Here is a 13283-nt window from a genome sequence, read left to right as displayed (position 1 = left end):
TAAACTGGACATTAACTGGATGTTTAGACATAAAGTCGCTCCCTCCTCCCTGCTGAATGTGTCATAGTGGTGTTATGGCCTCAAATGACACTTTCTTTGTCCATTTTATTTCCCAAAGATGGAAAGATGGACTGCTGCAGTTGCATTTGCTGACATGTGGAGGTACAATGTGTTTTTTTCACATTGCACTTTGGTTAATGGTCAAATCCACAGAAACAGTTATTACTCCCTATTTTTCAGCGCGGGTTATTATTTCCTCACCATATAGTTTAACAAAGTTATAGAGCTAGTGCAGATGTGTCCCTGGAAGCCTTTTCAGTTCAGCTTGGCTCAGTTTTTATTACTTAATCTCTGATTAGCAGCAAGGCTGGAAGGCAAGAAAGGTGGGCAACTGCTGCAGGAGGCCAAAATAAGCCCAGGGTCACTGCATGGCAGTTGGTTTAGGTAATTTGATTGATTACATATTTGTAAGGGAATTTGTACCACTCCCAGGTTTAGTTTGAAATTTATGGCAATACACTTCCTTATTTTCATTTTCTTTCTATTGAGCTACCGCCAGCAGCCAGTTATCTTAGCTTAGCATAAATACTGAAAGCAGGGGGAAACAGCTTGCATGGCTCTGTCAAACGTTCAACACACACACACACACCTACAAACACCTCTAAAGCTCACAAATTAAAACATGTCTCACTTGTTTAATTTGTAAACAAGTTGTAGTTTTAGAATTAGCAGAAAAAACGTTATTGTCTTTTTTGGGAATTATGTGATACGCTGAATCACAGCACCTGGAAAAAAATTGTCCAGCACATAATACACATAAATTACAATTTATTACGCTTTGGTTTTTGACAGCTGGGCTTGCTGTTTCCTTTGTTTCCAGTCTCTGTGCCAGGGTAAACTAACCGATTTCTGTCCGTAGCTTCCAATTTAATGACAGATACTGTATGAGAGGGGGAAGAGATCTTCTCATTAAACTCTCAGCAACATATTTCCTATCCAAGCAAAATATTTTTAGTGCATTTTCCTAAAATGTCAAATAATTGATTTAAGACCGGTATCAAGTAAAATGTATTCCGCATTATTATCTTGTCTTATAGAAGGGCGCTCAGTCAAAATCAAAAGTTTTAAGACATTATTTTAGTTTACATGTTGCATGGGGCATATTCCTAAACAAACTTGTTTACCGGTAATCAAATAAGCTCTGGGGCCCATTCGTTTATTTTAGCATAGGAGCACATGTTGTTTCAATAGGAACTTGTTGCATGGTACGTACACTAAGCACCCAGGATGGGAGGAGGGTCAAAACAGGTTAATCCAACCATGATTAGAAATTGTGTTTCCGTGCAACTAATCTGGAAAGTTTCTAAAAGTGACAACGCACGCTTAATTCAGCAATGTGGAATTTAACTTGTGACCAGGATGCACTGTAATAAAATACTTCCTTCTCCATAAGGAGTTTTGAACCTTAAAAGTCTGCTGGTAGAATTAATCCAAATCAATTTGGAGTGTGCAGTGGTGCATCCTAATGAGCTGTAAGGATGTGTGCTGCAGTGCTGCCCTCTAGTGAGATGAGGGATGGATGATGCAAATCACAGCAATCTAGTAACAATGCAGAACATTTGCACGCACACAAACACACACGCTTCAGCTCAGACACCTCAACAGATGTCTCGAAGTCAGAAACAAACAGAGTGCACAGTTAAAATTTTAAAATTAATTTATTATATGTCTTTGTCATAGAACTCATTACTTATTGTTCATGGTTAACATACAGCCATTCATATAGAGAACAAATGAGTTTTTTTATTCATCATTTTCAATTAACTTAGAAATGTACACTCTTCTTTGTGACCCCGCAGAGGAGAAAAATATCCTTTTTTCAAAAGTATCTTTTCTCATTTGTGTGGTTCTTCCCCTGAGGGAAAAGGCTCTCTGCCTCCTCCTCTTCATCTCCCGTTCTTTCTCTTTCATTTGGATGAACGGATGTAGAGGCAAGGGAACACCTGAACACACTGGCACAATGATGAACACAGGCAAAGGGCTGATGTACATTGGGTACTGAACACCGTGCCACAAAACAACCCGCCCAATCTTTTTCTCTTCTCTCACTATCTCACACACGCACACATTCAGTAGGCTATAGTAAATACACACACTCTCTCACACAAACACACACTCTCCCACACACCAATTACGGAGGCCCATCAAACCATTTCAAAATAATAGCACAAAATAATAAATGACCCAAGAAACAAAATGAAACCCCAACAATGATATAAAAATAAAACTATGCGACCATATACAATCATTATCAGTGCATGGGGACAGAGGGAGGCAGGGGATACAGTTTGTGTTATTGTACAATGTCAAAATATGTAAAAGACTATCCTCATATGTAACCATTGTGTCAAAATTAAAAGGAACAATATTTCCTTGCTTTATCCTGTCCCAACAGCTTTTGCAAACAGAACAACAAAAAGCTTGAAAAGGAGCGTCTGGTTATTATTTTTATAAGCAACATAAGAACATTATAGGTAGACAAGAATGGACCAAAATTACAGGCATGACCAGTTTCAGCTAATCTCTCAAATCTCATTTAGGTCAACTGAAAAAGCACAGACAAAGTGCTGCAGCCTGTTCACTTTCACCAGGATTTTATCAAATAAAAACACACCCACACCGAGTCATCTAACCTACTTTCATTATCCCTCTCACATTGTAAACCTTATTTTTTTAACACAACAAAAAGGAGCGGAGGGCCAAATCTGGCAATGTGGCAGGAGGGTGGAGGGGATTAGATGGTTATGGACCTGGCAACCGGCCCTGTTGGTTAATTGGCTGCAGACAGCACTCTGCCCCGGGGACATGAGACCGGGTGGCAGCACCATGCCCAGTGCCAGTCATCTGCCAAGGCCGTACTGTTGATGTGTGTGTATGAGTGTGAAAATGTGTGTGTCTACACAACATGGTGTCTTTTGTCAGTTAGTCATTTGTCCTTTTTCAAGGACAAGATGGACGGAAGGCGGAGGAAGTGTATGTGTATGTGTGATATGTGAGGGGACAAGCAGGATGCCTCCTAGTGGTCACTGTGTAAGGACAGGCCAGTGTGTATGTGTGTGTGTGTGTGTGTGTGTGGACAAGGCTTAACTAAGCAGCAGCAATTAGCCAGACAGTCATACTTGTCCAAGTCAGTATTTCTTTTAATTAAGCTCTTTGGATTAACACAATGCGTGTAGGTATCTCATAAAATTTAATTTATGACCCAGTATGAACAAGAACATACCTAAAAATTCCCAATATGAGAAGTTCTAGTTTTATGGAGTAAAGATTAAAAAATATTTTTTTTATCAGTGTCAAATCTGGTCAAATCTGTTAAGTCTTTTTGTATGTTCACCCCTTTTGTGGCCTATCTTTTGATGCTGCTTAATGAAGCCGTCCCACAACAAACACCAGTGACTAAATCAATTATGATGAAACCTGGTATTAATATGCAAAATCAAAACCCTGTTTACGATACAATATATTGCCTGACTAGCTAACAGTAACATTTTAACAAAATTAAAAATAAACAAAAAATAAAAAATCTTTACGTAGGCATTACAAAACAAAACAAAACCACATCCCTCCAATAAGGTGCAATTCATAGTTTTACAGGCAGAAATACTATATGCATTTCGGCATGCAACTCAAATAAAAAAACCTTTTTTTTTTCAAAAGAAATAATCATCGCTTTCTTTTTTATCAGTTTTTTACATCTTTGTCTATGTGGAGGGACAAAAAAAACAGAGGATATCAGAGATAAAGAGGGGGAAAATGCTGAACACAAAACAAAGAGCATAATACCAGCACCACTTTGCTGTCAGTCAGACACAGAACATTAAAGAAAAGATGAGGGCAAAAATGGCAGTTTTTTTCCCCGTATGCTGGGTTCCTCTTAGGTCGGGGCTCTGGCCCAAACCGGTTCTGAGTGGCTGAGCGACAACAAAAATGTTTTTTGGTCACACAATGGTAGCCTTCATAGTGATCACATAACAGCGAGGGCACAAACAGAGCAGCTACAGTAGTCTGCCTGTTTGACCAGCAGAGGAAGTGGCCACAACCAGACCTCAGTAAAAAACAGAGGCTGTACTACATGCGTGTCTTTGTGTGTATGTGTTGGCTGTAGTTATCTGTGAGTGTCAACTGTATACGTTGCGCCATGTGTGAAGGTAGGAAATGGAGTACATCATGAAAAAATATTCAAATAAAAAGGTCAAAACAAAGTCATAAATCAAGTGGTTATGTGATGCTGTTAAGGTCACAAGAAAAAGTTTGTCATCAACACAACAGAGAGCAAACAAGAGGCCTGCCACAGTATGAAGTCCCCTTTATAGCATCAAAGGAGGTAAAAAATCTGTGAGGTGGACTGGAAGTCTATTCTAGCCGTAGGCTGAGACAGTGTTTATGAGCTTACACACACACACACGCACGCACACACACACACACACACTCGGACATACACACACACCGCCTTAAAAGACATTAAATATCAAGCTGCCAAGTGGATGGAGTTACAAAGAGGTACAAAAACAAAGTTAAACAGAAAAACAGAGGGCTAAAATAAAAAATGATTGCCTCTCAGTTTCTCCATTTCCACCAAAAACAACATTAAAACTTTTCAAACAGAAAGAAAGACATATCGATTGACTTCACACAAAAGCATAGGTGCAAAACATAACCAAACCAAAAAAAAGGGTAGACTACAAATGTGGAAAGTCTGTGATTGTAAGGATCAGTTACTCCCTCTTTCCATCGCTGTTCCCGTTTCTGATTGCAGGGAATTCAAACCCCTCTGGAGGTTCGCCCTCACGCTCTTTCCCTCACTCTTCCCTTCCCTTCCCTTCCCTTCCCTTCATTTGCCTTTTTCTAACCATGTCACCCTCTCCTTCTCTGCCTCAGTTTAGGTCGGGCCGCTAAGGGACAGCAAGTTTCTGAGCATTGCAGGTAGACTAAAGTAGATCATGCACGCAAAATGGAATAAACACACACTACATGGACAAGAGTATGTGGACACCTGAAATTACACCCATATGTGATTGTTGAACATCCCACTCCAAAACCATCATTAATCTGCAGCTATAACAGCTTCTACCCTGCTGGGAAGGCTGTTCACAAGAGTTTGGAACGGGGCCACAGAGATTTTTGGCCATTTAGCCGCAAGAACATTGATCAATTCACCCCACAGGTGTTGGATGGTGTTGAGGTCAAGATCTTCCACAGCAATCTGGGAAAACCATTCCTTTAGGGACCTTACTTTGACCACTAGGGCATTGTCATGTTGAAACAGGAAGAAGCCATTTAAAATAGCAATGTGACTACACAATATTCTGCCAAAGTGTGAAGACTTTTGGTTATTTCACATCCAAGATTTATTTCCTCTGTGCTCTTCCACCAGTTTGAAGTGGGCGGGACTCAAAAAGGTAAAGTCCCCTAAGTCCCTGAACCAACCAGGATTTAGTGACATTTGATTCAGAAGTCAGTCAAATCTGATCAAACCACACCCACACATTTCAGATATAACAGATTAACACTTGTTGGGCATTAAAGGAAAGGTTTGAAATTTTGGGAAATGCAGTTATTCACTGTTTTGCCAAGATTAAAACCAATGGGTCTAGTCTTAATCATGAAAAACAACCCCAAACCAAACTACAGCAAATAATGCTGATAGTGTTGTCCACATATTCTTGGCCATATAGTGTACGCTCGACACAAAGAGAGACACACATTCAACACTCCTCCCTTCCCCTCCAGTTTCTGATGGCATTTGATCTGTAGCCAGGTGTCGGCTTGTCTATATGCCCGACATTTCGCACGCGTATGTGTCACTGCGTCCATCTGTCTCTGCAGTGCCACACTGACTTTCTTCTTTTTGATCTGCAGTGTCACAACATATGGACTCCTGGACCAGACTTGTCCTGCATCCACCCCGAAGCCAACAATCTGTCCTGGAACGCATTCAGACGTGTTATGTGTCCTGATTCACTCACACACCTCTCCTATTTCGCTGTTATAAATGCCAGACACATTCGTCAGACAAAACGTGGCATGTTTACAGAGGAAATTTTCCAGTCATCATTACAAATGTTTCCATTATTTTATATTCAACACTGCTTCTAAACTGCTGCTTAATTTAATGGGTTTTGTTGTTGTTTTGGAGCCCACTTCAATGCGTGATAAGGTAAATTATTTTCCATGCAACTTTTACGCAAGTTGCCTGCTTTACTGAACACAACTGCGCTGTGCCCAATTGATTTGCTGAGGAAGTTTTTACTTCTCAGTGGAAGAATTTAACATTTATGGTTCACAAAAACCTTTTTTATGGTGTAAAGGGCCAGTACACCCAAATGTTCTCACTTAATTCTAGTAGTCTTGCCAACAGTGTCTCCTAATCCACAGAATATTAGGTTGACAGTTTTCATAGGGAGTATTTACTGGGTAGAAAATAGCTTCAAGGAAAGCTGGAAAGACATTAAATGTAAATCTTCAAAGCTGTAACCATTAAAAATGAAATTCTGTTCAATTCCTTGATACTGTAGCACTAGAGGGAAGTGTTGTGTAATTTGAGTAAATTGACCCCTATAATACTACTTGTAGTGTTTCAGCCTAACACTAACAAATCCAGCCCTGAAGTCCAACTAAGCAAAATGGGAGGATAATAACTTGCACTTGTTTTGGCCAATGCTTGTGGTTAGTAACATCAAGTACTTTCCAATCAGTGGTGACACATTTTTGCAGGTGTCGAAGTTAATGCGATTGCTCAGCTTGTGGAATGTGACTGCTTTCCGTTGCTTTCATGAAGAAAATGAACATGTTTACAGCAAAAATGACAACAGCAGCAGATTTCTGCTGTGGTCTGGCAGGAGGCGTGTGCTGGTTCCTATTTCAAAATCCCAATTTAATTTCCTGATTTGATATGAAGCGTTTCAGCCACAATGTTCCATCGACAAAAACTGTTCTTCACACGTATAAACTAAACTAAAATGTGTGAGATGACGAGTCAAAATTAAGGACTTGGCATTTTTTCTAATTTTTCTAAAGATTTCCACACATTCCAGATCCATGTATGAGCCACAGAGAGAAAGAAAAATTACTTTTAGAACTAAGTCAAAAAGGGACCCCAGTAAAATGACCCTCCTTTCTCAGCGCCCCACACCCTCCTTGATTTCCGGCCTGCCTGCTGCTAATGTTTCTTGGAAAAGATCAATCGTTGAAAGCCACAGGACTGGCGGGGGACCAGAGCCGTGAAGGCATGCAAGCCCTGTAGACGGGCAGCTAGTCAGCCGCTCCACAATCACAACAACAGATGGGGGGTGATTGTGGTGGGGCAACACAGCCCTGGAGACACACATCTGTATAAGATAACCCCACAATGAATTGTGCTGTATGCTACAAACATGTGTTGATGGTTAGTGTGTGTGCTAAAAAGAGGGTTGGACTGATAATGGGGATTTTGAAGGCTGCTTTTTGTGACAATTTTCTGTATCTTAAAAGTTGTCTAGCCTTGGGATACATTAAATGGGCACTTCACTTGACTTATTTGACACATACACACATCGGTTTACTAGCCATGTTTAGTCCCACACCTGTGAGAACTGCTGTAAAATGTTTTTAGAATGATCTTTCTGATCAGTTTGGGCTTGGAGACTAAAAATTCACAACAAAAAGCCTGTGTTATAAACTTGTTGCATGGCATTGTAAGACAACATTTACTAGGCAGAAAGGTGTAGCAAAAAGATGCTATTGAGTTGCAAATATGGGAAATCTGAAGTCCTCTTGGAGGATATATCGACCAAATTTTTATCATTCTTTTTTTAATCTGTGTCCCTCACCTTTATGTAAGTGCAAAATCATTAGAGTGCCCCTTTAAGTTTTAAGGTATATAAAACCTGCTCAAGAATAATACTACACAACTCAATAAATTGATCTTCTTTATGAAAATATGTCGTGATAAGACAACTTCTTGGGAAAATGACCTTATTTGCCAATATTTAGAAGAACTAGATCCTGAGAGTGGCCTGATATACCAAAGTATGTATACAACAATATAAATACTTATTTCGAAAACACTCACTGACATCCTCTGTTTAGACCACTCCAATTTAAAACATTAACAATCCAAATGGGTCTAAGTTTGTTTCCTGTTGCTAATATCAATAACTGACAGGAAATAAAGACGGCGCCTGAACTGTTTCCTAGCAACACAACTCCAAACCTCTGCCGTCTGCAGCCCCATCACCCCGTCTCGTATACAGTTTTAATTTATTCCCTCTGTTCCAATCACCTGAAGCAAGATGCCATGTTTATTGCAGTTTTTTTTGTTGGCAGACAGTCCAAAAAATCCTTATCAAATAAAAACTCAAAGCTTATATATTTGGTCAAATTTTTGACACAATTCAAAATGTTGAAAATGCTTTAAATAATCATCAAAAATCTTCACTGTGTGTTGTTATAGGCTGCGGCTATTTCCTTTGCCATATGTTATTGCTTTATTTTGATCATGACAAAAGGCACCAGGCCGGTGCTGCGACTAGTCAAAACTGTCCTGTAATGTAAATGTCACAGGTCACCGTTTAAGTGCTAAAACGTCTGCTGCGTGGTCACAATCTGCCGAAATGTCTTTGAGCAAGACAAAGCCCCTCAAAACATAGTAAATCCATTTTGAGCCTAGCGATGTGGAACAAACACCGCTCCAATGGTTCAACATCACAACCTCGTTTTCACTTTAACTGTCAGTGGTTTATAGATTTCCTCTTACAGGGATGATGAGCTACTCCCTTCATTTGGATGGTTTTCGTTTCATCTGCACGACGATGACTTTCTCTCATAAAAAGGAAAAATCAAAGTCGATTGGTCAAGCTTATTACCTCCCTCCTCTCCCCGTGTCATAACCCCCGCTTTATCCAATAAGACTGTCATTGGGAACAGCAGTGGAAGCATTATTTCCGAAATGTCTCATTTAGGATTCGAGTCTCCATTCATCAAGCCTTGGCTTTGTTTGAAACAGGACTCCCTCTTTTTCTTGTTTTCTTCTGTCTGCTTAGACCAAAAAAAAAACATTTCCTATTCATGTTTTATTCCTGGTACTGGTGATTTTAAAAAAAAGTGTTTTTCTGTCTACCTTTTCTGCTCCTCATGCAAATTGCCTGCATGCTGTGATGAGTCAGTCAAATCAGTGAAAAACAATAACAAACCATATAAAAAGAAAGGTGTGTGCTTGTTAATGGTGTATACTACGGGTGTGTCACTATTCTTGGCTCTGCTGTGCTGTAACATTTTCTCAATGCAACTGAGCAATGAGAGGTTTTGCATTTTTCACCCAGGTCAGGTTGTGTCCGTAGAATTAAGTTGAAAAGAATCAAAGGGTTTGTGATTTCCCCCAATCATCTGCCCTCTGCTCTCCCTCACCTCTTATCCTATTGGTCTGCTATCTTGGTTGATGACCTCAGGCTGTTAGGGATCTCAGGAATTCAACAAGAGGATCGTTGCCATGACGATAATGGGGCAACAGGCTGAGTGAAGTAACCCTGGTTTGTCTATCAGCAGGCCAGACACCCTTATCTGGCATGAGTCGCTCTGTCTGTCTAACACAAACACACAAACACAAATTATTTGTGCATAGCATAAATACCGATATGCACATACACACACACTGTTCACCAGATGTGCAGCCTGATTGCAGAAGGCAGCTGGAGTTGGAAGTTAACTCTGGTTAAATGCCTCTTGGCAGAGCTTAAACACAAACACACAACCCAACCCTTGATGGGATTGAACAGACAACCCTGTGGTCACATTTCTGAGAAGACGTTTAGCTATAAAGCACAAACTTCTTGTTTTTTGCATGTGGCAGCGTGTAAATAAGATGACCTTATTTATCACTAGACAGAGAGGGAGAGAGAGAGAGAGAGAGAGAATGCACAAGGTTGTGGTTTGTGGCCTTGAAATGAGCAGAGGGAGGGAGGCAAGTGTTGTTTGTTTTTTGCACCATCAAATTACATACTTTAGTCAGCTTCATGTTAACTGTTGACACCAGAAAACATTCACAAATGGTATTTCTTTTGCTAGAAAAGCTCAAAAGGTATTCCTTAAAACATTAATTCAGGAGGGGATGTACTGAAAACATTGTTTTAAAAATCCATAGAGTGGACACAAAATTGCCAAACAGCAGAAAAATTCATTAAATCTAAAACTGTCCACAGCCACCAATTTTAGTCTGATTCCATTCTGTTAAAGTGTTAACCCAACACTGAAGTTGCCTACTTTCGTTAAAAATTCATCATGTTTCATTTTTGTTCCATCAATCATTATAAATCATTGCCTTGTCAAAAAGCAGAAAATCTAATTTAGGAACAAAAAACGTCACATCCAGCATTGTTGTCATCTCCTCTGTCGTCTAATGTCAAATCCTATTTAAAGCTCATTTCTCTGCAGCCCTTCTGGAGTAGGGTGGGAGTTTGGCTCTCAACACCAGTACCAAACCCCTAACAGCTGCCGCCGCAGACCGTGCTGCCATCGATGCCGCAGCACAGACACGACACAACTGTCAGTGGCCTGTTGGCTAATCTGCTTTTCCCACTATAAGCTCACAGCCATGAAAACTCAGCGTTATGACGGGCTGATAAATACGCTCACACAAGTTCTGCAAAATTTCAGAGAGTCAGTAACCTGAGGCTTTCATCACGCTGCTGCATGTTTAGCTTTCTTCTTTCCTTAACTGCTCCCCAGCATTGTTAATAGCTTGTACTTGACAAAAGAGTAACCCAGTCCCCATGCTATTTTCGGCCCACATGACACACACCAACAGAGAAAAATATGCTCGCCGAATTGTTCACAACCTCTGCCGAACAATGTGGGGTGGGGATTTAGGCGTTTAGCCACATCTACAGCTGTTGTACAGCAGGGAGAAGGAAAGGGGCATGAGCGCTCATGCCTAAATGTTTAGATGATAGTTATGTGTGGGCACAGGGTTGGCATCGCCATGGTAACAACAACCCTGTCCTGTCCTGTCGAGTCGGGGAAATGAAAGAGGCAGAGAGAAGGTAAATACACCCCTATTATTGAAATGGGGCATTTTTGTGAGGGTTAAGAGGAAATAGATACACATCCAAAATGGAGTGTGAGACCCAGTGTGTGAGGGAGGGGGAGTTAGAGGAAGAGTTGGGCATTTCTGACAGAGAGGTGAATGTGTAGAGAAAGAGAGAAAAATAATTGAACTGAATAGAGAAAAATGCGCCTTGTTAATGAGGATTAGGAGGAAACCAACACCACAGAAAGGAAACGTTAACAGTGTAACAAGAAAGAAAGAAAGAGGACAGGAGAAAGACAGAAAAGGCTTAGAAGAGTCATTTTCAGAGCGTGGCTGATTGACAGCTGAGGAGAAAGAGGAATATGTAACTGAGGGGACTTACAATCAGTGCTGACCTCGTCTGAATGCTACAGCTCCTTGCCTGATGTGAACCAACCCACTCTTCTTGACAACACCCATCTCTTCTTTCCCGTACTTTAGTTTCCAAGGAAACAAAGTCATCTCAGCTGCTGGACAGACCAAGAGACGAAACTGACGGGTGAAGCTTTCCCCAACTGGTCTCAATTGTTCTCATCGAACAAACAATAACGGAGCATGACAGAGCATGATTTATTCAGAGCTGTCTGTAAGCTCTGAGGGACACACATTCTGCACACTCATACATCAGTAGACACTGTGGGAAAGAGAACGTCGAGAGAGCCTCCTTTTCTTTCATTCCTTTTCATCACCGCTCTCTTCCTCCCTCATTATTCTCCTTTCTTTCCTTGCCTGCTGTCTCGCCTGTGCTGTTTTCCCATCTCCTGGTCTTTCTGCCCCGTCCCCCCCGATGATTCTTTCTCAATTTCCTTTTCCTCTCGCTGATCTTGTATCCCCTTCACAGCCCAAAACCTCACAATATGATACAAAGACAGACCACACACACTTTTTTTTTTACAAACACACAGACACAGGTCTAAGGTGCATTTGAATGAGTGCGAGTATATGAATTAGTTGAAACACCTCCATCAAGTCATTCCTTTTCATTTGGCAGTGGGTACTCCAGCGGGGTTTAAAAGGACTTATAAATTGCTACTGAGACCCAAGAATAATATAATATCTGAATGTATGTCTGTTTCTGGAAGGAGGTCACCAAATATGACAGGAAGACATCTGAAGGTGGAGAGTGAAGCGGGAACATCAGCCAGTCCGTAAACTTTAATGAACAAAGACAGAAACAAACAAAAAAAACCCCAATCCTTTACTTCCAAGTTTCTTGTCTCCACAGGTTTCAAATGGCTCCAAAAATACCCTTCCATTACCTCGAAACAGTGCCTTTCTCTCAGACAGCAGGTATGTCATATTGGCTCGGGTGAAGTAAGGGAGGACAGGAGCAGGATGACAAAAAAAGAGAGATAGCTTGGCTCCTCCCCCAAAAAGGGAAAAATGAGGAGTTCTTTGATTTTGTTTATCCAGTGGTTGTATCCTCTTAATAATCTCTCTGTAAATCCATGGTGGATGTGATTAAGTGTTCCCTTTTTGACCCTTTTTTAATAATGATTTTTAAGAGATTAAATCCTTGCAACATCAGTGCTGCCTGGTGGAGATACTCGTAGTATCGCTCCAATGAGAGATGTAGTTCATCAGTACTGTTCCGCCCCCCAAAATTCTGAGGCCTCACTCTGGCTTTGCTAGTTATTTCACATAGCTTGTTCTAGCTGAATTGCTAGCGCTCACTCAGTCTGGACACTTTGTTGTAAGGGTTCTCCAGGAGGTAGCGGTACCTGTCATAGTGCTCCAGCATGTACTTGGGGGCGTACATGTGCTCTTTGGGGTCCACAGGGGGATATTCCTGCAGGGAGCCATCGAACCAGACCCCTGTCCGGATCAGATCGCGGATGTAGTTGAGGTCACGCTTGTCCTCGTAGTCACCCCACCGTGGAAAGTCTCCGTTCTGCGCTGACACCAGCTTGAAGTAGATCCCCTCAGGCGTGAAGCACCAGGAGCAGTGCCATCCAGCAAAGTGGAAGGGGCTGCCCACTGACCATTGCACCAGGATGTGGCCGGTGTCATTCTCATACTTACGGAAACCTGGCATGGTGTAGTATTCGCGACGGCGGAGCTTGATACCGTCGCCATCGTAGACATCGCGAAGCATCCCCACTGTGCAGCCTGATACTACCTCTAGAGAACCAAACTGCTTCCAGAAAAATCCATACAGTGACTGGATGTTGGGAGAGAAGAG

The 13283-nt window shown here is 41.3% G+C and overlaps 1 protein-coding gene across 3 annotated transcripts in view; it reads right to left on the bottom strand.

The window, feature by feature from the left end:
- Positions 1 to 3372: 3372 nt before the first annotated feature.
- mgat3b (beta-1,4-mannosyl-glycoprotein 4-beta-N-acetylglucosaminyltransferase b) overlaps positions 3373 to 13283 on the bottom strand; it is a 76289-nt gene continuing 66378 nt past the window's right edge. For all 3 annotated transcript variants that reach the window (XM_038712770.1, XM_038712772.1, XM_038712771.1), the window contains exon 5: positions 3373 to 13262. In XM_038712770.1, the coding sequence (XP_038568698.1) occupies positions 12765 to 13262 (498 nt within the window). In that variant the 3' untranslated portion in view covers positions 3373 to 12764. The remainder of the gene's footprint in view (positions 13263 to 13283) is intronic.

The sequence above is a fragment of the Micropterus salmoides genome, unplaced genomic scaffold, assembly GCF_014851395.1.
Source record: "Micropterus salmoides isolate LMB-PRFRI ecotype aquatic unplaced genomic scaffold, ASM1485139v1 Ms_hic_scaffold_12, whole genome shotgun sequence".
NCBI classification, from domain to species: Eukaryota; Metazoa; Chordata; class Actinopteri; order Centrarchiformes; family Centrarchidae; genus Micropterus; species Micropterus salmoides.
Note: the sequence above shows the minus strand (reverse complement) of the source record. Positions and strands in the feature narration are given on the sequence as shown.